The following is a 26635-nucleotide window of genomic DNA, read 5'->3' as shown; positions in this document are numbered from 1 at the left end:
TATTTGAAGTAGACTAAAATGGGTGCAGCGCAAGTGACTGCATCAACAAAAATGAATAAACTTAGGCGTGTCAAACTTTCAGATGGATTTTCAAATTCACTATCAAACTAATTCATATATGTCCAACCCAATGTGTGAACCCCAGGTGATTTATCAGTCTTAAATTGAAATCCACGCTTAATGTAGCCTCCACTACAGCAGTATGGAGGCAATAACCTTTTTTCATAGTGGTGGTGAATGAGCCCCGATGAAAAGGAAGGGCAAGGCCCCGAAATGGGAGGAGGACAAAACTGGTCAGTCCGGTCCTCCATATGCAAGGTGGATGTCTGGGCGGCGACACACCTGCTCGGCCGCCTGGAAGGAGGTACTCCCGTACCGATATGAAGGAGTGTAGGTAAGCCTTTTGCTGTGTTTAGACTTTGACAGCAAGACCCCAAGGAAGAGGAGACTCTTAGTGGGGGAAGCGGGGTGAGTGAGACACGCAAAAGAGGAGTAAGAGAGGGACTGAGACTTTCAGCCGGATCTCGGTCCACCTCACACCCCATCGCCAGGATGTTTCGGAAAAAAGAAAGTTCGGTCAAGGTCAACAGGTAAATTTTTTTTCATACATTTTTCCATCCTTCCATTGTATCTTATACTTGTTACACCTCCACTCAGGAGTGTTTCAGGTTTCCTTAACGTGCTGTTGGCCTCCTTTGTGTCTCTGCTTCCTTAGCCAGTTATAAGAGCTAGTCAACAGATTTGATGAGAAGCTGCATCATTGACTTGATGCTGTGTTTTCCCAACATGTCTGAGATTAGAAAGTTAGTCAAAACTCGAAATGCACTTTTAGATATAAACTCAATATTGCCAGCCTCACTTTTCGGGTTGGCTTTCTAATACAACACATAATTAAGATTTCCTCACTGGGATCTGTCAATTAACTCCCATTGACGTTGATAAATGTCCAATCCATTTGAACTGAGAGTATTAGAAGATTGAAGTAATTTATACAAAGCACAGCTTGGAAAAGAATTGTGCATCACTTACACTGATCTGTCACTTGCGTGCATGCTGTCAGTCAGCTGTGACGCAATGAGGGTTGGGCGCCCTTTAACTGAACTGTCCTTCACAGTATACGGGCGTTGGTTTGTTACCATGCCCAGCAATTCAATTTGCAACATGACTCAACGGTACATATGAATAAAAGAAATAGGGGTAAGACTTTACAAGTAATTACTTTGCTAATTGTGAGAAACCGAGATTATCAGGCCTCAGGCACGTTATGTTATCTAAAACTCTAATTTTAAAATGAATTCCTTATAAATTCTTATGTATTTGATCTTTTTCCAAATACCCCTTTTCAGTAAAATGCGGCCTTTCGGGCGTTTTCACATTTGAATGAGGGAGTGTTTGCAGCGCCGTGATCTTTCTGGGTGAAGAATGCAGACAAACCCTGCACAATTATGTTGATAATCCAGTTCGTCAAGGCGGCTAATCAGATTATCGAACCTCCTCCGTCATATTACGCTTACTCTGTTATTTGTGACTATTCACTATTCTCTTTATGCCACTTTTGCAACAATGCACATGAAACAATTGGAATTAAATGTACTGTAATCAATGTTTGAGCATTCAACATTAAGCTTTTCAGGGACAGTGGTCGCTACAGTGGACATCTATTCTAAAATGATCATTTTATCAACCACTATCCCAGGTCACAAAGTTCGTGTGTGTTTTGTAGTAGTTAGTAAAAGAGGGAAAATTATATTGCAAACATCTATTGACAGCAATAGACGTCCCATCCATTTCAACTGGGAGGGGCTGGAAGCGATTATTATCGCTTCCAGCCCCTCCCAGTTGGAATGAATGGGACATCTATTGCTGTCAATGGCAGCTGAAGAGTTAAGATATGTGAGATCACAAGAGAATTGTAAAGCGAAATAGATCAATAAAATGCCCACAGCAAAATCTACTCATTCCACACTTATTTGAATTCTTCTTTTTCCCAATTTATTACAATTTTTAAAATGTAATATTGTTTAAATCATTGATTTTTTTTCCACCCAAATGAATTGTTGTTTAAATCATTGGTTTTTTTCCACCCAAATGGATCTTTCAATTCATTTAGTTTATTCATAATTATTTATTTATATATATATATATATATATTTTTTAATGCACATCGCAAAATATGTTCATGCAAAAGAGAACCCTAACCCTGGATTGGATGTCTATCGCTGTCAATGGAATCCAATGAGTTAAAATGATAGCCCTTAGGGAAAGTAACTATATTGTCTCAGTCAAGTGCTGATAATTGCATAATTCTTCATATGGCGTTGACATGAAGAAGAAATGGAGGAGCAATGATACTCAGCTTCTGTGGAATGGCGAGCATTTGAAGAACGTGTCGGGAGTGGCTGAGGGCATTGAAAATATTTGTCTTACATGATGCTAACTTGTGATTGGTTGAGCATAAAGAAGAAACACCAGATTCGATGTTTATTTGACATGTTTCAGAATCCAAAGTCTAAAATACGATCATTGTTAAACATACTGTAGGCAGAATTTTCCCCCAAATATTTTTTAACATCTTCGTTATAATACAGAAGAAAAAAAAACAATAAGTACATTTTTCTGTGACACCGGCACATGCATAGATATTTGAGGGGATGGTGCTCAAGCCCACCAAAAATATCTGCATCTATCTGCAAAATTATCCATACAATTGAGAGGAAAAAAACTTAAAATTTTATTATGTAATCAAAAGTAAAGCTTTTAAGCCACAGCAAAAGTTAAACCATTAACTTTGACAGCACCAATATTTGACTTAGGTTTTTACTTCTATGAAGAGGTTCAAAACAATTGATAAAAAATAGTTAACCGATAATGACTTTTTAACCGATATCCCGATATTGTTCAACTCCAAAAATCCGATACCAACCATACCAACTGATATCAAAACCGATACCGATACATGCGGTCGTGGACCTAACATATTAATAATTTTTCAATCAATTATTGTTCATTTAATTTTTGCACCATGAATGCAAATGCTCACATAACAAATCCCAAGCATCTTAGTTTAGAGATATCTTATGGCCAACAAGTATAACTGCTGTGCTAGGTTGTGACCAGTCCTTGTACTATGGCAGAAGGCTTCTACGTTAACTTTGAAGGCAACATGCATACTGGGTCAAAACCGATGTCGATATTATCCGATATCATTTTAAAATGCTTTTAATAGCCGATATTATCAGCTATCGGACAACTCTAATAAAAATAAATAAGTGAAGGGCAGCATATGTCAACTGCAGATCAGTGAAGGGAACGATTCTCAACGACTCAAGTCAGATATCAAAACACTTTGAGAGCGATTTGGTAACTAATAAGGATTATTATTATCTTTTTTTACTTCTGAAAGAGAGGGCTCATATTTTATTCAGGTCAGAGGGCCTGGTGTAGGAAAAATAATATGGGTTTATCTATCCATGCACATCCCTGCTTCGAACTAAGAAATGCTATGACCAAATCCATTTTTTAAAGGGAATTGCAACCGTGTTTTGGTGAAAATCAACAGGTATGTCTGGTAAATGTTGAGTTATTAGCTCAAATTGTGGGTAAAATGCAGCCTTCCAAAGCCAAGCTTCACACACAAAAAAAGTAAAAGAACATCTGCCATTTAGATTTTTCCATGGCTGTTTTCAAGCCTCTTAAAATTTCTGACAACTAGCAAGGTGGCTCTCCATTCTTTAAGATTGTGTCTTCAACTTGCAGGACCCAGCCCAGCAACCTGGCCCTGTTGATTGCTCAGATGCAAAAGAATGCAGATGTGGTGGAGAAGGACATCCTGCGTTCTGAGGAACTCTTGGCTGAGGTAAAAAAAAAAAAAAAGACACACAAAAACCTCCTTCATTTAGTTTTTAGAATTCCCTAGCTTGACAGTGTCATTTTTCACCAGGATGCAGAAAATGATAAGAAAGAACTTCCTTTGAAACATCAAAATGAACTCTGCGACACTTTGGGTGAAGCTGAGAGCCTGCTGGAAGACCTCTTCTTGGATGTGGACAAAGCCAAGAAGCTCAAACACCCGCAAGCCAGAGAGATTGAAAGCGAGTGAGTTATCAGTTTTTTTTGCAACTTGACTCTAAGTCTTTCCAAGACTGCATTTGTGATGTCTCTAAATTTAGTGTCGTGAGATTATATTGTTGCTCCCTCGGCAGATGAGATTCACGATATGCTTTAATACTTTATAGGGCAAGTGGTATCGTTAATTTAAGAAATTAAGCCTCAAAAAAACCTGGTGTCAACATAAATGGGCATCATACTTCTGGTCATGTAGGCCAAAATATTAATATGTGGTATAGTACAAATGTGGCCTACATGACCCAAAATGTGATGTCCACATATTTGGACGCCATCTCTCAATTATACCGTGATTTTTTTAGGCTATAAACCGTTACTTTTTTTCTCCCTCATGGATTTTGACAAGCTAATGAGCTGCATCGCTTTTAGTGTAAATACATAATACAATGTGGGCACCAGCATCTTATGGTCCAGTGCAGTTTATATACAGTAAAAATAGTTTTCTTTTACAATTTGAAGAGTGTGTACCGTATTTTTCGGAGCAGTTTTGGGGGTGCGACTTATACCCTGGAGCGACTTATGTGTGAAATTATACACATTTTTTTTATCATTTTACATGTTATTTTGTTTTTTTTGGAGTGACACTGATGGTTTGATACACTTGTTAGCATGTTTTTTATGCTATAGTTATCGGAATAACTCTTAATAGCTATGTTAAGTTAACATACCGGCCACCTTCGCATTTCGTTGTTCATGCATCATGTAAAATTATCATACTGTACACTTATTCAGAATGTTGTTCTCTCTTGTGTTTTTATTTTAAATTGCCTTTCAATATGACATATCTGTTCTCTTGTGTCCTCTTCAATGCACATTTTTGGGCGGGTGCGACTTATATTCAGGTGCGACTTATAGTCCGAAAAATATGGTATTATAGTCAGGTGCAGCTTGACTATAGGAGTATAATTATACAGTACATACTGTATATACTAGAGGTGTGCGATATTTCCAATTCTTAGATTATTTGCGATTCGGCCGCAGAAGATTTGAGCATGATTCACAAACATCCAAATTCCGATTATTAAAATATGCCAAGTAAAGCGGAACTAAAACACAGTCAGCGCGGTCTTCGGCACTTTAGTAAACACCCGCCATCTTAAAGCAGTAGACTGCTCTGGAAGACTGTTGTAGCGGACCTTCCGAGCGAACCTAATTAACTTTTTATCTAAAATAATCCTGAATCGGCAAAATCTTGACTTGAATCCATCCTTAAATGATGCAACAGTTTTAAAATTTTCACATGTCGAAAGTAGACAGAAGGCAAATTATGGAATAACGAGAGTAATTTTAACCACTTTTGGTTGATTCACAACGTTAAATTAATTGAATGTAGTTTAAAGCTGCTGATACAGCATAAGGACTTGAGTATTTTATTTACTGTTTTTAACTGTTAATTTACTGTTTTTAACTGTTAACTTGACACTGAAATAGTAGTTTATTTAAGCCTGACAGGATTTTTGTACTTTTAGAACTATTGTACGAAACATTTAAAGCAGTTAATAGCTGGGAGTGGGCTGGAGAGGCGCATCAATCATCGATTTATAATTGAATCGTAATCGAATCGTTAGGTGCCAGAAGATTCCCACCTCTAACATTTATATATTATTTCTAATTTCTTATGTATAAATGAAATGGTATTAAATTTTAATATAAACTAAGAATGAATAAAAACAAAAACCCTCGTTATGGCCCATAATTACATTTTAAAGTCTATCAGTAATGAATAAAATAACGTTGAAATGAAATTGGCAAATATTTTTAACAAACTGAGAATAATTGCAGTTTCATCTTTTTCACAAGTCAAAAAAAAGAGAAAAAAGTTTTTCCCGCTGTAATGTAAAAAAAAAAAAAAAAAGGACACTAACCTATATATATATATATATATATATATATATATATATAATTTATTTAAATTTATTTATTTATTTATTTTTTAAATAAATAAATAAGAAATTATTTACTATTAATTAACCAATTCAGGGTGTACCCTGCTTACTGCCCATAGTTAGTTGAGATAGGCTTCAGCACCCCCACGACCCTTGTGAGTGCCTTGTGAGGATAAGAGGCACGCAAGATGAATGAATAGTTATCATTAACTCATTGTCTGCCAATAACCACAAGACCTATTGTATCTCAAGAACGGATATTCCAAGTCTGGATAGGGAGGATTGCTGGTTTGATTTAGGTGTAAAAGACGCTATCTATGTCAAACTAAAAACAACATCTCTGAATAGCGGAGGAAGTTGGAGTCGTAACCTCTTTTCTGCCTCAAACAATGCCTGACACCTGATTCAAAGGGTAGAGAGGCTCTAAACATGGGAACTGAAAAAGCCTTTGAATTAAAAGTGAAACGTCTTCAACAAACCAGAACAGTTCAGTTGGCTTGACTGAACTCTTCTACTTTGTTGAAGACAGTGTCCATTACCATGACCTTAAAGACATTCAATTTGCAAATTTTGTTGCTTTTAATAGTTGAATCTTTATGCCTTTTTTTATTCCCAGTGTCCTCCATCTCCACGAGCGCTGGCTAAAGGACTGCACATTCTATCGAGACATCTATGAGCAAATTGATGACGTGTCGCTGATGCCCAGGATTGACTGGGCGCCTGTTTTCAATGAGAAGCAAGTAGGTGTCACAGAATAGTCTAACACCTCCCAGAACATTACAATGTCAACAACAGTCATTCAATTGCTTCTGTGTGTACGTTTTTAGAAACAAGTAGGCAGTGACGTGTATGGGCCCACAATGCCAGAACTGGAGAAGCAGATCGCTTCTCACAGACTCCTGCACCAGCAGATCGAAGCATACAACTCGCAGCTTTGTGTGAGCTCTGCCGGTACCAAGGTAAACTCAGAGTGCCAAACACGAAATCTTCAGTGTGACACATTTTCTATTGTTGTTCATAATATTTTGTCTTCTTTCGTAGGAAAACTACATGGCCCTCAAGAAGCAGTACAACAAACTTCTAGTGAGTGCCTTGATAAATATTTGACAAGATTCTAAAATCTGTTTGAATTTCAATTTATCAAGAAGAAAAGCATGGACTCGTATTGTTCATTGGCTTCTTACATTAAAGTCATACTGTATATCCAACATCTGTTTTGCTTTGTCACATTTATGTCATACAGTGGTTGGACAAAATAATAGAAACACCTTTAAAAATCCACAAAAACTAATTCAATATGGTGTAGGTCCGCCTTTTGCGGCAAATGCAGCCTCAATTCTCTGAGGTCTTGATTCATACAACTTGTGAATTGTTTCCAAAGGAATTTTAAGCCTTCCTTCAGTAGAATACCCTCTAACTCTTTCACCATAAATGCTCGATAATGTTGAAGTCTGGGGATTTTGCCATACGAGATGCTCAACTTCATTAGAATGTTCCTCATGCCACTCTTTAACAATTATGTTCAATGATTAGGGTTAGTCCAACCCCAGTACATGAATGCATTATGCTATTCAGGTTAGAAGTGAACTTTTCTGACTTCCAGCCAGTGGACGAGTGCCACTGTTATGACTTTATAATCCTGTTGTGTAGTCACAAACAGTGCAAATCTGTAATAAAAATGGTTATATGCAAGATTGGAACTGAGAGTAGATAAGCCTTACACTCCAATGCCAATGAAAAAACTGTAAAAGACAAAAAAAACACTCGTTTTGCCGCAAATGGGCATCAAAAATGTTTTTTTCCCCCCTCCTCAAAGGAAACCTCCAAGTGGCGTGGCCACTATTTGAACAGCCTTTATGAGTACATGCAAGGCTGCAACAAGGAGTTGGTTTTTCTGGGAGAAGAACAGGATAAGATCAAGAAGCAGGACTGGAGCGACCGTATGGCGGATCCTCCGGATGTCCGTAGGCAGTACGAGGTCAGAAGTGACTTTTAATCAGTAGTATTGGAAATGGAGACATTGTGTTTGTTAACATGATGAAACATACCTTTAATTAACAGAATTTCAAGAACAACAGCCTGCTGTCACACGAGAGTGAGGTGAACAAACTTCAGGATGAAGGTGACAGACTGATTGAGCTCAAGCACCCAGCCAGTGCTACCATTCAAGTAAGCAACTCCTCTGCTCTACTAGTTGGTCAATTAGGTTTATCATGTTTAGTTCTTATATTTATAGGCCTCTCCAGTAGTTATAGGAACCATCCTTCGCCAGGCAGTCGTGTTTGTACATGGGTACTGCGTCTGATATGAACTGCCGTGGCTTTGTAGTTTGCGCCAGTGAACCATTATTTACTCGCCACACCCACCGCTGGCAAAATAAAACCGTGAAAACTCAGCTGAACAGAAAACAGTGAAATGAAGACCGCCAAGGACACCGCGGCAAATCCAGTGTCTAACGACGAGACTGGAAGAGCACACAGATTTCGTACAGGGTAGTTTTTTAAAAATATGGCGGCTCCTCGAGACATGCGAGTATGGAAGCGGCATAGCTGCTGATTTCAGCGAATCACCAAACACCTACGTAATCAAGTTCCTACAGCCCCACTGAAAGTCCCTACCTCAGAGCAGGAACTAAAATGGTTCTGGAAAAGGTTCTAGGAGCTGCGGATAATTCCTACAGTGCGAAAGCGGCTATTGAGGACTATAGTTATCGTGATAACTGTAATTCTTTTTCATTAACAGATGTCAATTTCGCCTGTTGTTCTCCATTTCATTATTTTTTACTATATGCAATATTTGTCCTTGGTCTGTGATGAAATAAATTTACCCTCCAAAATGCAATTTATACACCAGTGCGATTCTTTTTTTTTTTTTTTTTTTTTTCGTCATTGTACATTTTGGAGCAGAGCGATTTACAGGATATTCAGGTGCGACTTATAGTCCAAAAAATATCATGCTTTTTCAGTTGAAGTACTACTCTGTACAATGTACGGAAAAACAAGATGGTCACTAAATTGCACTAAACTACAATTCTGGGAACCTTACCCTTGCAGACTCAGAGAGACGCAGTACGCAACGAATGGCAGAAGTTCCTTCACTTGTGCATTTGTCAGGAGACACACCTTGACAATTTGGAACAGTACAAAAAGGTAATAAAGGAATATCAATCCAGACTTGCATAATGTGGTTTGACAAAAACTTATTGTGTTTTGCATTGCTTTAATAAACAGTACCAAATGGACGCAGATCAACTCTCTGAAACACTCAACAAACTCAACAGTAGTTTAGACCCGAAGCTCGCCAATAGGAAGAGCAACTCTGAGATGATGCTGCAGCTTGAGGTATGAAACTTAGTATACTTTAATATTTTTCATAAAAGCCGTGATTAAAACATTTGTTTTTGTCTGTTTTCCCACAAGACGGAAGAGAAAGCTTTGCAGGACAGTGAGAAGTTACTGGCAGATCTGAGAAAGCGCAGCACCACAATTGCTCCACTGAAGCAACGTCGAACACCCCCAAACAGAACGGTTACATTGGAGTCCCTCTGCGATTGGGAGTCAAACAGGGTAGAGGATTGCAACTCATAAAAATCATCATACTGATAGAGGAACAGGATTTCACTGTACGGTATTTCTATTTCGTCATTAAGGGACCTCTGTCAAGAGGCGAGAAGTGTACCCTGAAATCCAACTCTGACAATGAGAACTGGGATGTCATAAACAACAAAGGGGTCGCTAACTCCTTCCCAGGGGTTTGCTTCATGATCCCACCTCCTGATCCAGAGGCAATCAACAGAGTGGACGTGTAAGAAACAGCCTAATTGCAAAAACATGTCAGTGATGAATTGAAACTACAACGCCATGCCTATTTTATATGTCTAGTTTGGGTGGTGAACTGGGCGACATTAAGAAGAGGAGAGCTGCTCTGGCAGCAGAACTTAAGAATCACAAGTCAGAGATGGCGAAGTCCCTGCAATCAGGTCACGATCAAACCAAAAGTTTCAGAGGTGTCAAACTCATCTTTGTCGTGGGCCACAGCATAGTTATACTTGTATTCAAAGAGCCAATATGTTAGGGTGACCATATTTTCATTTTAAAAAAAGAGGACCCTCGGCCCAGCCACCAGTTACTTGAATTTTACCCGAAGTTCACTCAAAGATGCCTGTATCACTTTAATATATTTAAAGTGTGCCTCCTCCGTCTGGAAAGGAAACAGTTTTATTTTTAAAAAATTATAGCCACACAGTATATAACCCAAGAAACAAATTTAAATTCTCAGAGGTAACTCAACAGGCTTTATTATTCCTAAAAAATAATTGAACAATAAAAACGCGCGCAAAAAAAAAAACCCAAAAAGACTGGAATGATGATTAGAAAATAATAATAATATAATACGGACTCATGGAAATGTAGTCCAGTCAATACACACACACAGTAGGCAATGTGCCAACTAAACATTTTTATAAATTACCATAGACTTCATAATGATATTGATGAGGCGCGAGGCCGATTACGCGTGGCCGATTAATAGGGGGCCTATCTCCGTCAAAGCTGACCGAGTGGAAATACAAAGAGCTTTATAAGGTTGAAAATTCTTGTGAATAAATGCTTAAATCCCTGAATTCTTTATAGATATGGAGTTAAAACAGTCTCGATTCTTGGTTAAAAGTTAAAAAAAAAAAAAAAACGGAAAGTTAGCATTTATTTTACGTAAATACGTCTAATGTGGTGCTAGTCTTTAAGTCATTGCGCCGCCACCTTGTCACCACAAAGAGCTTTTTACGTTGAAATTGTTGCAAATAAATGCTTAAATCCCTGAATTCTTTATAGATATGGACGTAAAGCAGTCTCGATTCTTGGTTAAAAGCAAACGAAAGACAAAAAAAACAAACGGGCAGTTAGCATTTATTTTACATAAGCATGTTGAATGTGATGCTAGTCTTTGTCATTGTGGCACCGCCTTGTCACCACAAAGAGCTTTTTACATTGAAATTCTTGTGAATAAATGATTAAATCCCTAAATTATTTATATGTATGGATGTAAAACAGTCTTGATTCTAGGTTAAAAGCAAAAAAACAAGCAGTTAGCACTTATTTTACGTAAATATGTCGAATGTGATGCTAGTCTGTTAGCCAATGTGGCGTCCCCCTTAGTACAACAAATAGTTTTTTGCGTTGAAAACTCTTGTGAATAAATGCTTAAATCTCTGAATTCTTTAAATATGAATGTAAAACAGTCTCGATTTTTGGTTAAAAGCAAAAAACCGAGCAGTTACCAGTTATTTTACATAAATATTGCGAAGTTTAACGCTAATGCTGTTGCGGCTAAATTCTCCCATTGATTTATTCACGTTTCAAAATGCATGCATGGTACGACACATATAATAGTTACCTTGAATCCTTGAACAAATCACTCCTGAGACAACCCTTCCTTTTTGTATGCATTACAGCTTTCATACTTTTTTTAACCGAAATCCGGCATTAAATCACTGCGTGCGTGTGTTTGAGAATAACTCCTCTTGATGTGGGTAGGCTCCCAACTTGAAGGCGTGGCGCAGTGTATGACGGATGTTCCCCGTCGACATAATTATACATACATAGATATATAATACAAAGTCTATGAAATTACTATCACAACAATTGTTGTTGACAAATTGTTTTTCCCATTCAATTGTTATTCTTATGCAATGTTCTAGATTGCACACAAACAATAACCGAATTATACTAACAAACGATTCAGCCAGCATGTCTCCAAATGCAGCAGTTTAAAACTACATTCCCTATAATGCCTAGCGCGGCTTAGCTCACTGACAGCTACCCTATTAGTGAGCACCGGTAGCCGAGGCGAAATAAAATATTGCTATAAAAGTTTACAATCATCGCAACAATGCGACCCCGAACGTTATTTTACAAATCCACACTAGTCCAAAGCTCCGACAGAAGTCAACAGTTGCTGAAAAGTAAGTTTCGCACGTGTACATACCGATAGCATGTGAGCTCCTGTCGGGACAATGGTTTGTTTGTGAATGAGAATTGACAGTTGACGCCATGACAAAGCCAGTCTGTGATTGCGCACGCATGCGCAATTTTGTATACAAAGTAGAATAAAGGTATTTTTGTCTTAATTACTCTTTTGGGTGAAAGAGCATTTGATTATATATGTACTGATCGTAATAATAGTCTTAACAACTGTGCAGGCTCTTTTGGAAGACGTCACAGGCAGCACAGTACCGTACTATTCTGTGTAAAGCGTCAGTCAATTTCACGCAAATTGGTCCCGTGAAAACTAATAAAAACCGGACATTTTCATGAATTTATAAAACCCCACTAGATGCCCCGGACAGGATGTGAAAAGTGGACATGTCCGGGCAAAAGAGGATGTTTGGTCACCCTACGACAGGGTTCACTAAATCTGAACCTCGGTGCCACTTTTCCTGTTGTGTTTTCCATGTCTCCCTCCTCCAACACACCTGAATCAAAATAATCAGGATCATTATTAGGCTTCTGGAGTGGTTGCTGATGATGTAATCATTTGATTCAGGTGTGTTAGGGGAGAGAGATGTGGAAAACACGACAGGAAAAGTGGCACCGAGGTCCGGATTTAGTGAACCCTGCCCTACGATATGTCTGCCAAGTAGTGCTTCCACTACTATTTGACTATTGACAACTAACCAATTATCAAATGTATTGACAACTATTTTGATAGTTGATGAATCCTTTAGAAATATTGACCTAAAATGATCTAAAGTGTCTTGTTTGAGAAAGAAGCAAATATTCCGTGATTTTTAATTTTTGAATTCATTATTTGTTATTATTAAAACGGGAAAACTTTCAATATTCCTTTTTTTAAAATTATTTTTATTGAAAGTAGGAAAAACTAGAAATACATTTTATTTGTATTTTAAAATTTTCTAATAATATTAAATAGGGCAAAAATTGCCTTGTAATTTTCTCGAATTTCTGTCATCCTCGATCTATTATTGAGTTCAATAGAAATTTCATTTGAATTATATCTTGGCGAGAAAAACAAAATCAACGCGCATGATTAACTTTCACAGACCGTACAGAATTACATAGTGGGCTACACCTGGGCCCCCAGACCTAGAGTTTGACACTTTTGAAATACTAGCGTTACTGTAGACCCCTTACTTGTCGCTCAACTTGTAATGAAAAAACTTTTACCCATTTACCACTGCAGCCCCAGTGTCGTCTCCTACGCTGGATCCTAAACTGTCTGAGTTGGGTCTCCGCTTGGACAAACTAAATTCTGACCTGGACAGAGCTGATAAAGACATGCTAGGCCGCATGAGACTTCCACTGAGCAACTCCAACCCTACTTCAGATCTGTTAAACAGGCTGAAGGAACAGGAAGTGAGAAACATTTTACCAAATGAATTAATAGCTAAATCAAACAATATAAAATACACATTTCTTTTTTCTTTTAGCAAGCTGCAAGGGCACTAAAAGGTCTGGAGCAGGAAAAGCTTTCAGCTAAAGCTGAACTGCAGCCTTTACTGGCTAAAGATCCTAGTGCCTCCTTCGCATTGCCAATCAAACTGAACAATGCTGAAAACAAATACGATGGCCTCTCGGGGCTCTCTGACCTGTACAACAGGAAGTAAGTGTAACACCTGCTTTGAAAGATGCCCAAGGAAAATATACTTCATTTTTCGAATTTTGTTTTTTTTTTTTTTTCAGAGCAAATGCATCCCTAAACCTGGAGAATCAGATAAAAAAGGTGGATGGCCTTATCTCAGGATTTGAGGAGAGGTTGAGTGAAGACGGACCAATACTTGATGTGCCAAACTCGATCCGTGCGGCCAGCGACAGTCTTCATGTAAGGAAATAACTACAATTTCCTGTTGAACCACACAAAAATTCTATCAATATTACTAAAAAACAAACAGACCAAAAAAAGTAATTTTACATCGCCTTTGCCGTTTTTAGCAACAACGAAAAGCCGTGGCGTCGGCTCAGCCGGAGATGAGGAAGCTAAGTCAGGACCTGGAGGCCACTGAACAGCTATGTAGCTCTTTGCAGCAGGGATATCAGGAGTTCTGTCCTGATATTCAGCGCCAGAGAAAAGAGGTCAAACAGCTGCACAACCGCTATGCAAACCTTGAAAACCAGCTGAAGGAGAGGTAATAATCACAGATAGATGTGGTCCCGGATCAATTATCTCCATACAAAAAATATTGAGTTTTCAACGATATACCCAATTTATCAGAGAGAACATCTTACAAGAGGCCGGCGCCAAAAACCAGGAATTCCAAAGTTCTGCCAAATCCTTGAATATGTTCCTCAACAACCTTCCAAAGAACAAGTTCAACTACAGTGACGATGCAAATTCGTTAAATGCTATGCAGAGCTCACAGGAGGTATGAATACTCGCTAATTGTGATCCAGTTGGCTTATTTTCTGTGCATTTGCTTTGTCTATTTTTTCCTTTGTTCTTTGCTCATGGTGAGGATTTTCTGCTGTGGTTATTTTGATAAAACGTGATTAAAATCTAGCCTATTCAAAAGGGTAAGCATGGTGGTCAAGTAGTGCCTGCCTCACAATTCTGTGGAGGTTTGTATTGTGGTTCTGTTTTTTTCCAGCTTCCTCTCACATTTCAAAAATGTGCAAATTATTTGAAGTCTAACTTTTCTATAGGTATGAATCTGAGTGTGAATGTTTGTATATCTGCTCTGCGAACGACTGATTAGGGCTAGGTTCATACCGCAGGTCTTAATGCACAAATCTGATTTTTTCGTGTTCTCCCGACTCGAGTGAGGCATTAACTTGACGGTCTGAACGTGAAAAGTCTCATAAAAGTGGACAATTTTAAATCCCATCTAGGTCACTTTTGTATGTGGTCAAAATCCAATCTGGGCCACATTTTTCCAGAATGTGGCTGTGGTCTGAACTGTCAAGTGCCCAAATCGGAATTAATGCAGCAATTACGTCAGCAAAGAGCGAGAAAGACGGGGCGCTACGATAGCGATGGAACTATGCATTAGCATTAGCGCCTAGCTTGAACGCAGCTTTTAGGGAAGAGGCGGGTTGACAACAGTAAAAAAATGAATAAATAAAATTTAGGTGGAGGGGGGTGGGATAAACCTGAGAATTCTTTCTGTGCTCCAAATGAGCAATATGTCAAGATTGATTACACGGCCGAGAATCAGGGCAAACTGTCCATATGTGTGTGCGTCATCAATCCATATAAACTTGGAAAAAACGACTAAACGGGGATTATTTATGTCTGTTATTTGTGTCTTCTTCTTTAAAATCATCATACAATCACCCTAGAATGAGGTTGAGCCAGCATGCGTAGTCATTTGTTTTGATGCGCATGCAGGTCAGTTTGCTCAGAGCATCTCGGACTTCGAATTTGTCTTACTTGAACGGGCTCAATGGACAAAGGCAGTCTGAACGGGCACACCAAAAAAAACCAGATATGACAAAAAATCAGAGTTGTGCATTCAGACCTGTGGTATAAACCTAGCCTAGTTTTACCCGCTCTCTTACCCAAAATTAGAAGACTAAGCGTTCTTTCAGGAATATGGAAAATGGATACAAATTCTTTAGGTCGCTGTATAAAATCTGTTTAAGCGTCCCTCCCTAATTAATTGTAATATACTAGCTTACTTGTGATCATTGTAACTTATAACTGACACTTTCCTGCAGAGGGTGATGGACGACCTGAAGCGTAAAGGCAATGACATGGACAGAGTGACCGACTTGTCTAAAGACCTGCAGAATCTACTTGGTGTAAGACATAACACGCAATGTTCAAAATACAGACGATTTAAGGCATGATGACATTAAAACAAAATGTACCATCTTCTTGACATGCAGGAATATGATGCCAACATTGAAAAATTCAATGGTACGCTTGAAGATGCTGGCGCCACTGTTCCAAAGAGACCGTATACACTTACACTTGAGGAGTCTGTTCAGAAAGAGGTATCAATCACAGGTTTAATTAAGTAGCCTCTTGTCTGTATTCAGCATTTACTTGCAAATTGCAGAGGTTACCTGTGTCTTTCTGCCACAGGAAAGGGATCTAGTCAACCGCTACGCTGAGGCATTAGCTGAAAATGGTCAATGGCAAAAACAGATGGGGTTGACCCGCAATCTACTTTTACAAGTCAGTGAGCAGCCTACGATAAACACAGTAATACCCAAGCTGAATCCTTGGATCGTTTATTGACTTTGCCATTTCTTTTGCTACAGAACGATGAAAAAGTTCAGATGTTGGCACAGCATCAGGTGCAGCTGGAAAGTCAGCAAAGGAATGCTTTCGAGCTAAATAATGTCTCCAGAGAACTGGAGGACGAAAGGGAGAGGACACTTCATGTCGAGTCTAATCTAAAAGCGTTCAGAGATAGGATGATGTCACTGAAGAATCGCAGAGGAGTCGAGCGTGTAGAGGAAAAAGAAGTGCTTCAGTACTACCGTGACCCAAAACTGGAGACTGACTTAACAGAGTTTCAGAAGACACTGCATGAAGAGATCCGGAGACGGACCACCATCCACAGCGAGTTGGACATTTATAACAAAAAAATTTCCCTCATTGATGAGAACATAAAAAATACAGCACCAAAACTGTTGACGAGGGAAGTGACAGAGTTTGAGAAAGATCCGCAGCTAGATATAGAAGCTGTCAGGCTAAGAGATGAAATATCAAGACTGAGAGACAGCATCCGAATTACTGACTCGGAGCACATACAGATGAGAACAGAGTTTGAGATTCTCCAACAGAAGAAACCACTCATCAAAGAGAGGATAGTTAAGAAGGAAGTGGTGAAGGTAGAAAAAGACCCAGAGATGTTGAGATCCCTCCGGGTATTTGAAACCGAACTTTCTGAGGAGACTAGCCGGGTTAAGATCATAAATGATGAAATATTCCAATTGAGAAGCCAAATTAACGCCCTTGAAAGAATGATTCCAAACATCCAGCCCAAAATCATCACAAAGGAAGTTAAAAAGGTTGAACAAGACCCTGAACTCATCTCGGAGTCAAAGAGGATTCGATCGTCTGTGGAGAATGAGATAGTAGAAAATAACTCCTTGTCCAAAGAGCTGTTGGACCTCCACAGTCGCTACAGGGAAGTTCAGGCTCTGAAACCCAAATTTGAGGTGAAGGAAATTGTTAATGAGATTTTCCGTATTGATCCAAACACAGAGGTTGAAATCTTACGCCTCAGGAAAGACATACAAGAATTCAATTCGCAGCGCTCTGTCATGGAAAGGGATATCACAAAGGTAGGCTCAGAGGTGAATTTCCTGCGATCACAGAAGCCCAAAGTAGAAATGAAGGAAGTTCTTCAAGAGGTGGTGAAGGAAGAGAGAAGTCCTGAAAATGTGAGAGAGATTCAAAGATTAAATGACCAAGTCAACATTATCCACAACAATTATAACTTCCTCCAAGATCAAGTGAGGACACTCAAGAAAGAGAGAGATGTGTGGAAGGCTGAAAAGTCCAAGATCGAGACCAAAATCCTCACCAGAGATGTCATTAAGTATGAACCGGATCCTCTCTTGGAGAAAGAGGCTGACCGCCTGAGAAGAGATTTGAGGGACGAGGCGCAAAGGCGACGTTCAATTGAGGAGTTGGTGTTTGACCTGAAAAACAAATACATATTGTTAGAAAGGCAAAGACCTGAGGAGAAGGTGGTTGTGCAAGAAGTTGTGCGTTTACAGAAGGACCCACGGCAAGTGCTTGAGCATGAGAGGCTGGGTAGGAGCCTTGATGAAGAAGTGACGAGTCGACGTCACATCGAATTGGAGTTACAGCAACTAAGAACAAAGGTGGAAGAGAAGGAGAGACTGCTCAAAGCAAGTGACGAGCATCAAAAGAGGATCATAGCCGAGTCGGAATTGAAGGAACTCAGATTGCGTATCCACCAGCTGGAACATGCGCCACCTGCTGTTTCAGAAAATATTGTTGTTGAGGAGGTACTGAAAGTGGAGAGAGACCCGAAACTGGAGAGGCTGACAATTGGTCTGCGGGCAGAAATGGATAAAGAAACCAACGATATACTGCGTCTCCAGAGAGACATCCGTAACATCACTCTGAGGCTTGAGGTCCTTCAGAAAGAAAAGTCTGTCGAGAAGAAAGTATACAAAGAAGTTGTCCGTGTTGAAAAAGACCAGGCTGTGGAAAACGAAAGAGATCGCCTGAGGGAACAGGTTTCTAAGCAGAAATTTGCAAGACAGGACACTGAGGATCAAATCAAACGCCTCAGTACTAAGACAACCCATCTGATGACTTCCAAATCTAGCAATTCAAGAGAAGAAACTAGCCTGACTTTGAACAGAGACGCCTTATTGAGGGAGAAGGACAACCTCACTCGTGAGCTCAGGACACTGGAGGCAAAGAAACATGACATCAACTTGTCTTTCGAACAACAGAGCAGACTCATGAGTGAGAGAACACAGATGAGCAGGCAAAGAAGCATCAAGATGGGTACTGATATCCAGCAACTTGAGAGAGAAATCCTGAACGAAAAAGAAAAGATCCATTTGCGTGACAGCACTCTTCGCGACCTACTGCTGAGCATGCAGAAAGAGGAACAAACTGAAACCAGGACCAAAGAAACCAATGTGTCCACCAAAATCACCATTCTGGATCCAGACACTGGAAAAGACATGTCTCCTTATGATGCCTACGTGATGCGTCTGATTGATCGCCAACAGTACATTCATCTGCAGGAGCTTGAGTGTGATTGGGAGGAGATTACCTCTGTGGGACCAGATGGCGAGACATCTGTACTGCAGGATCGCAAGAGCGGCAGTCAGTACTCCATTAAAGAGGCCATGAAGGAAGGCCGACTGACACAGTACGATCTAGATCGGTACAAACAAGGCAAACTCCACATCTCAGAGTTTGCCTTGCTAGTTGCTGGTGAAACCAAGCCAAAGAACCAGTACAACTCATTCGTCCAAAGAAACAGCACGCCAGTCAAGTCAGCCCCTGTTGAGTATGGTGCTATCCAAACATATCCAATTGCTGGGATCGTGGACACACACACCGACACCTGCTTCACTGTACGTAGCGCTGCCATGCGTAAACTTATAGATGCCACTACAGCTCAAAAGCTTCTGGAAGCTCAGGCAGCAACCGGTGGCATCATTGATATCGCCTCCAAAGACAGACACTCAGTTCACAAGGCAGCTTCCAGAGGACTCATCGATGACAGCCAGCTTCAGAGGCTCCTCAACGCTCAGAAGGCCTATACTGGTGTGGAAGACCCAGTGACCAGAGAGCGTTTATCTGTGGGAGAAGCCAGCCAGAAAGGCTGGATGCCAAAGGAAAATGCAACTTGGTACATGGAAGCGCAGCACCTGACTGGAGGGCTGATCGATCCCAACAACAACAAAAGGGTGAGCATCTTGGATGCTATTGGATCCAAAATGATCGACAGTCAAATGATGAGAGAGATTCAAGCGGAAAGCAATTACAAGAAGGATATCACTGACCCCCTCACCAAGCAGAAAATCAACTACAAGCAAGCCCTTGATCGCTGTAAGAGAGATCCAATCTCTGGCCTTCTAATGCTGCCGGCCTCCTCCAAAGAATCTGGTTACACTCCAGCGTACAACAGATATGCAAGATTTTAAACGGGTTTACAATTTAAGAGTTATCCGCTTTGTGAAGTAATGGATGGAAATGTGATCCAATACACTTGGGATCACTTTGTATGAACATAGTGTTTTATCTCAGGCACACCAGAAGGATTGCCTTTGTTTACTAAACGTGTCAGATGTGGGCACATGTTATGATTTAAGATAAAAAAAGAAAATTACAAATGAAGTATCTACCATATAACTTTACTTTGGAATACTGGGACATGGTGCAATGCTAAGATGAATATGATTCTGTATTACTTTTGGGTTATCCTTCACACTGTTCACCTCTATCTTGTTTGATACTTTATGAACAAACACCTTTCAATAAATTTAAATTATAATGTCTTGTTGTGTAGTCTTTTAAGTAAAACACACATGTAGACAAAACAGACAGTTCTCAAGCCTTTATTTAAGTTGCCTCACATATTATTAATAAGTGCATGGCATGATGACCACATTATTGCTTTACCATGCTTTAACGGAAAATAGTTAAGAATCGTAAACGTTTTAGGCTCTAATGAAGATATTGTATACCCTGAGCTTGAAATGTAAGAAACCTGGAGTGGCAGCGAATCCAGAAAATCCATCAGTTCATCAACCGAACAAGACTACTTCGAATAGTGATTGATTGACGTAAACATTCAAAATGTCAGCAATCTACAATGAAGTCCAAGATCAAGTTGCATCTGCATTTTGCATTGCAACATCCTCCGGTTGGCTGTGCCTTTCCTTGAAGAAGCTCCTCTGCTCGTTTATGGCTTTTTGAAGAAGGGCAATGTTCACACCATCCACACAGTTGAGCACACGCGCACAGACACGCATGCCCACCTCTGTAAAGTAAAAAATATGTTTGAATAATAACAAAACAAAAACTGACACAATATTGTGAATCTTAGAAGACTATGCACTAAAGTTGTTTCTTACCTTCGGTTGTTTCTATTTCACCCAGAACCATATACTGGGCCCCTATTATGGGATTAAATGGTTCAACAAACAATGTGTTGATGATGACCTTGTGCTCCTTGGAAGCATGTTGAGATGTTAGTGATGCCTGGGACTTTTCCGGTTCATAGCAGGCAAGTCTAGAAAAACCGGATGGTTAAAGTAGTCATTAATTTGAAAGTGAATATGGAAGTAATAAAATCTTGTGCTCTGAATACAGTCTAATTCTTTAATAACCTTCAAATAACCTAAGGTGCATATTTTGGGAAAAACTGAATGGAAACGCCAAATATTGCTGGAATAACATTTGTATGAGAAAAAAAGTTTACTTGTTTATAAGTGGGATCATTAATTGGCTGATATTGACAGAGATGGACGTCCAACTCATTTTGACTGGGAGGCTGTCCCAGTCATAATGAATTACAGTGATCCCTCGCTACTTCGCGCTTGAAACTCCGCACCCTCAGTCCGTTGCGGATTTTTTAATTAAAAAATAATAATAATAATGCAGATGAGCTGTCCCGAGCCGATAGCTGAGTCTCACTGTCGCTCCCTCCCTCTCACTGCTCTTTGTTCGTCAGGCACTGCGGCATTGCACTGGAGTTGCTTATCAAAGTAAAAGATGTTGACAGATGTTTGTGTTTGATCTTGCCAGAGTCACAAGCTTCATAGTTTAACTTGTTAAACAGTTGCTGTGGCAACTCATTGTGCGTAAATGACCGGATTTAAGTAGACTCACTCAATGAAGTGTTGCAAGTGCTGCCTTGAAACAGACAGGCTCTGTGAAGCACGCGCTGGAATGAATGTATGTGTGGCGACGTTCGAGGCGGCCGGGCTTGTTGTGTTCACGGCTATAAACGCCACATGGTAAAAGTGATCCTGAGCAGTTTGTAATTTCCACATGTCACTCCAAGCGTCAGAACCAAGGGAGGTAACAGAAGCATTTAATCAAGTCAAGCATTTTTCTACTACATTACTTTGTTCTTGTTTTAAAATAATTCAGTGGGACAGTAACATGTTAAACACTTGTAATAGTTATTACCTTTGAATTGCTTGGAAACCATATATTAAAATATACAGTATACATATTTTTTTCAATTATACTTTGGGGAAAAAAAGTCTTTAATGTATCTTTTCCAAGCCTGTCGACAGGGGGGGGGTCAACCGCCTCAGGACCATAGGGGCCCCTGAATGTTGTAGGAAATTACTACTAATACAAAAACGACTTTTCAGAGTCACTTGAAGACCAGGTTTGTCACCTGTAAGAAATATATACAGCAACATTTGAGGATGTTTAGTTATACTCTTTTGTTGCTTAGTAGGCAGGCATTGCACTCTCAGTTGTATTGTATTGTAGCCTACATGGGACAATAAATGGAAATTGTTCGTTTATATTGTGTCACATCACATTATGGTCTGTTAAATTTAACTGTCCATCTCAAATAAATTGAAAATTTACACTGTCATGCTTGCAAAGCGTTAAAAGTACTGTATGTTGTTGCAACAAGCCGCTGGCATGGGTGGGGTGGGGTTGCCCTATAATGGTCTCTTGTCCCGGGCATAGAAGTCTGTTGACAGCCCTGTCTCTTTCCAATGCTGAATTTGAATACGCGTGCGCTACTTCGCAGTTTTTCCACTTATCGCGGCAGGTTCTGGTCCCCATTAACCGCGAAAAACGAGGGATCACTGTAGACGTCTAATGGCGTGATGCCGCTTCCAGACATGAAAATAATAATTGAGTTAATGATTCAATAGTGTTGATAACCATACGAAACAAATGTAATTCAAAGTGAGTAGCAAACTCACCTGCCAAATGTTCGCACCGATGCTCCGTCCGGCAAAGCTCCAGGCTTGAATTCCCACGGAAAATAATACACCGCAGCACCGGGAAGCATCACTTTTAATAGCGATAGACGAAGAAATTTGAGCTGTGTTGTTAAACACGTTGTGACTCCCAAGCAGTTCTAGGCAGGACACGCCCTACCGGATTATGATAGGCTGAAAGAAACCCTCTGCTGCAATATGATTGGCTGCAGTTTCCTGGTAGACGCAGGAGCCAATCACATTGCAGTAGGGCGTTTCTTACCGAGAACACCAGTGGGAAATGTCGCTCCTACTTCCGGGTTTGTACCACATGACCTGACGTCATCCACCTCATCCAGCAGCAGTGCGAACAGGTCGCTTGAGTTTAGGACTTTTTAATCAAGCGAACGCACGCCGCTCTCATTCTATTTTTCACCTTTCACGCATTAAATTCAAACATGAATCCTGACATTCTAAACGAGAGGCAGAAGGCAACTTTTGACGTCGAGAAGCTCACCAACATTTTGAACGGAGGCCCAGAAAAGACGAAGAGGAGACGAGAAATCGGTAACTCTTTCTGCATGTGTGAACAAACAGGTCATATTGCAAAATGCAAATTCGCGACTTCGAGCATTGTCACGGCTAAATTCTTAAAAGTCATGTCGAAGAGTCTTTAATCTTAATATCAAATCGAATGCATTAACTAATCAGTCGGCTAATGTTAGCATGCAGCTTGTTACTTGTGCAAGTATTCAAATTATTCCACAGGCTGTTTAATTTAGTGAAATGTTGCGTCTTTTGACGTTATGCCACTTTATTGAACTCACCTCGAAGGTCATTTGCACGGCTAATTGTTTGTCTGAGCGCTCTGAAAATAGTGTGTGCAGAGTTCATCAATGTCAAACACCTATGCCCCCTTGCCTTATTTTAGTGACTTAAAGCACATTTTATATTACATTTCATGGTATACCAATGAACAAATATGGATGATTATAGGTCCTCAGCCATCTAATTGGTGGATAGTGTAATTTTTCTGCCTGCCACCATATGTAACAGACTATGACATACATGTAAACATTTTTTTGGATCACTGCACTAGTTGCAAGTTGTCTCCTGTCCTAGGTTAATCAGTAATGAATTCTGGCCTACTTCAGTGGTTATATGGGAATCTTTTTAATCCGAGACGTGGTATATGGAAATGTACCACAACTGGACTCATTGATTGGTATTTATATTTTGGAATGTGCTGCATACTGTGAAAAAAAAATGAAAAAAACATGCATTTATTCATTATCCAGTTTATCACAGGTGAAAACTGCTTCAAAATCCACTCTATAGTAGGGGTTTGACAAATTATCGAATTGGTGATATATCGTGATACTTTGTATTCCAAAAGGTTATCGATATGCTCCTGTCAAGAATCGATTTAAAAAGGTGTCAATGTGTTTGGGGGGGGGCGGGGGGGGGTACCATCAAGTTGGAACCAAAATCTTCCACCATAATAGTGTCTCAGTTATCTCTAAAGGCCGAGTTATACTTCCGCGTCAGACCTGCGCCGTCAAGGAAGACCCGAGTTACGACCCTACGCCGTAGCCTGACGCGCGCCTCTCGAATTTTCTAACCTTCGCGTCGCGTAGATGTGTATGACGTGGCGAAAACGGACTGTGATTGGTCCGCTCAGACTGTTGTTTCTGGTTTAGCGCGAAATCACCGCCATTGTAGAATAGATTCAAACATTATTTTCTACACGCAAAAATGGACCAAGCCGACGGGAGTATCATCTAAGAGCAAGTCTCGTCAAGACATTATTGTGATTGCCAAATGGCAAGGTAGGCGATTGGGGGAAAAAAAAAAAAAAAAAAAAAAAAAAAAATGGAAGAACCACCGAGACGTGTGTGTTCGGAATCGAGTGGCCACACAAAGCGGTGACCCAGTCGGCCAAAAACTGCCAACTTTTTATCACTTTATGTCGTATTTTTGGTTGGTGCACTTCATCATTTATTGTGTACATATGTTTGCTTGAGTCTGTGACTTATTTACGTGTCACACTTCAAGTATATGAAGAATAAAGCACAGATTTGGTGTCAAAAGAGTTGTTTTGATCTTTAATTTTCAATAACAGACAGTTCACACACGATACATCATCACTGATTGAGAGTGCCTCGGTGCTTTTTATGATAACGTTGAAATCAAGGCTCCCAACGCAGTTTGGGAAGTTCCATAGACGCCAGAAATCTGCTATGGCTTCCCACTGGCTGGTTGTAGGACACGGCAAACAAATCGGGCTGGAGGGCTTTGCAGACCTTGAACGCAGTGCTCGACGCCAGTTTGAAGCTAGCCGCCACAGCTAGCTCTCTCCACCCGAGTCTAAAACTCTCTGTGCGGCATCAAAAGTCCGCCAGACCGCCTCGAAACCGTCTTCTGCGTCGCCTGCCCCTCAACATTTGTATGTTCAATATTTATTCAGTGTTGATGAGCAGAATATTTACTTTCAAGAGTTCCATCTTGCATTGTTTATTTTTACTCCGACTAGCGGAAGTCAACAAGCATGCCCCAAAACCGTACAAACATAACGCCACATCCCTCTAGTGGTTTGGCGGTGAATTACAGAGCAACGCATTCCCTCACCGCAGAACTATCGAATGTCGAATGACGCCATAGTCGCTGCGCCGTCACCGCAACGTGGGAGTATAACTCAGGCTTAAGGCTGCCATTGACAGTGCTCGACGCCTAATCCATTTAGACTGGGAATGTTCGTTCATTCAAAACCAGAGCATTCACAGTCATTCGGTCCGATTTTTGGGGCATTTACAGGTAACTTGCTGTTCATTTTAGGGCATTTACAGGACATTTCCTGTTGAGTTTGAGTCACTGCCTATTCATTTGGGTGATTCCTAGGTCACTTCCTGTTTTGTAACTCAAAATAAACAGGACAGTTTATTTTGAGTTACAGAACATAAAAATAATACCCCAAAATCAACAGGACCTTAAATGGCAAAATTACCTCACTGCCACATTTGCTGCCACTGACAGCCATAGACGTTCAATCCGTTTGAAGTGGGAGGGAATGTTCATTCGCTGCCACCCTCCCAGTTCAAATGGATTGGACGTCTACTAGCGATAAACCCATTCCAATTCATAGCAGAAACTTGTTTTTCTGTTTATTAGTTGTTTGTAGAAAATCCTAGAATGATTTCCTGACCAATGTATCGATAATCGTTGTATCGCCATATCGTCAGAGCATCGTTATTGTGAGCTTTGTATCCATAAGCGGATTTTCAGGGGGGCCCGGCTCCCCTGGTGGCCGAAAGTGTCATTGCATGTAATTGACTTTCCTATACAGTATATGATTTTAAAATTAATAATTTTCCGGTAAAATATTGTCTATAAAAGATGTCAAACAAACAAACAGAAAAAAGAATGAAATGAAATGAACAAAAAAAGATTTTTATAATAGATCAAAATTTTAAAAATATTTTTCGACCAGATCATGTGACTAGCACCTTAGACGGTCATTCGCTTTGCTTAGCCAAAACCACCCGAGGACCGAAGAGGCCAGATGGATGTACGTGATTTTTTTTTTTTTCAAACCTAAGCTTTTAAAAGCGACAACAACTACTGAGCAAGAACCAATGATTGAAATTGTGGAACATTAAATGCTAAAGACCACCGTCAAAATGGAGAGGCTAGTTTCAATTTGCCCCACTAAAGACGCTAATTGTACAACGGAGCCACCACCGGTGTCTTGCCAATGTAGTTACTCCCCTCAAAAATTGTGTCCCATGGCTACACACACATTAGTTATGAGTTATGTCGACTTAAACAATTAATTGAAGCCAGAAAAGAACCACTTTTATATATTTTGGACATTGCCGTTGATTAAACTGGAGAAACTCCATACAGGACTTGAATTACAATAAAAACAGTTCTAGGTCATCCTACCAGTAAAACAGTGAAACATTGCCTTTTTTTACGTTCGTACGTATGTTGTGTTATATGACAGAAAAAACTTTTTTTTTATGGATGGGCCATGTTTTAAAACCTCGTAGATAACTACATCACGAATACACGGAAATCAGTGCAGCGCAATGGCTCCACCCAGGGGATACAATTTTCGACTGGGGGGGACATGGCACGAGACCGGTGGGCGTACCATATTTAATGGATGACGATCTTGGCGAAAAGTGTAGCCTAAGCAGTAAGCAGCCTGATTTGGAATTCCCCTCAAGAATGATGGGAAACAACTACACTAATTTTCAACTT

General features: G+C 40.0%; 3 protein-coding genes across 5 annotated transcripts in view; 2 read left to right on the top strand and 1 right to left on the bottom strand.

Moving 5' to 3' along the window:
- The first annotated feature begins 363 nt into the window (after positions 1-363).
- evpla (envoplakin a) lies at positions 364-19972 on the top strand. Its single transcript, XM_057844544.1, has 22 exons — positions 364-590; positions 3757-3856; positions 3941-4095; positions 6628-6751; positions 6839-6970; positions 7053-7094; positions 7828-7989; positions 8073-8180; positions 9065-9160; positions 9242-9352; positions 9431-9577; positions 9661-9815; positions 9893-9990; positions 13209-13381; positions 13456-13628; positions 13709-13847; positions 13958-14151; positions 14238-14388; positions 15680-15763; positions 15851-15958; positions 16050-16142; positions 16229-19972. The coding sequence occupies exons 1-22, from the start codon at positions 553-555 to the stop codon at positions 19616-19618; spliced, it is 5973 nt and encodes a 1990-aa protein (XP_057700527.1). The 5' UTR covers positions 364-552; the 3' UTR covers positions 19619-19972.
- A 50-nt stretch (positions 19973-20022) lies between these two features.
- Positions 20023-22527, bottom strand: ten1 (TEN1 subunit of CST complex). Its single transcript, XM_057844545.1, has 3 exons — positions 22376-22527; positions 20552-20709; positions 20023-20457 (listed from the first exon to the last, which is right to left on the bottom strand). Exons 1-3 carry the CDS (start codon positions 22462-22464, stop codon positions 20303-20305), a joined length of 402 nt encoding a protein of 133 aa, XP_057700528.1. The 5' UTR covers positions 22465-22527; the 3' UTR covers positions 20023-20302.
- Positions 22528-22716: 189 nt separating this feature from the next.
- acox1 (acyl-CoA oxidase 1, palmitoyl) overlaps positions 22717-26635 on the top strand; it is a 40599-nt gene continuing 36680 nt past the window's right edge. For 2 of the 3 annotated variants that reach the window (XM_057844142.1, XM_057844140.1), the window contains exon 1: positions 22717-22939. In XM_057844142.1, coding sequence (XP_057700125.1) covers positions 22831-22939 — 109 coding nt within the window. In that variant the 5' untranslated portion in view covers positions 22717-22830. The remainder of the gene's footprint in view (positions 22940-26635) is intronic. The other variant, XM_057844143.1, reaches the window with a different exon arrangement.

Source organism: Corythoichthys intestinalis, chromosome 8 (assembly GCF_030265065.1).
Source record: "Corythoichthys intestinalis isolate RoL2023-P3 chromosome 8, ASM3026506v1, whole genome shotgun sequence".
In the NCBI taxonomy this organism is placed as follows: Eukaryota; Metazoa; Chordata; class Actinopteri; order Syngnathiformes; family Syngnathidae; genus Corythoichthys; species Corythoichthys intestinalis.
Note: the sequence above shows the minus strand (reverse complement) of the source record. Positions and strands in the feature narration are given on the sequence as shown.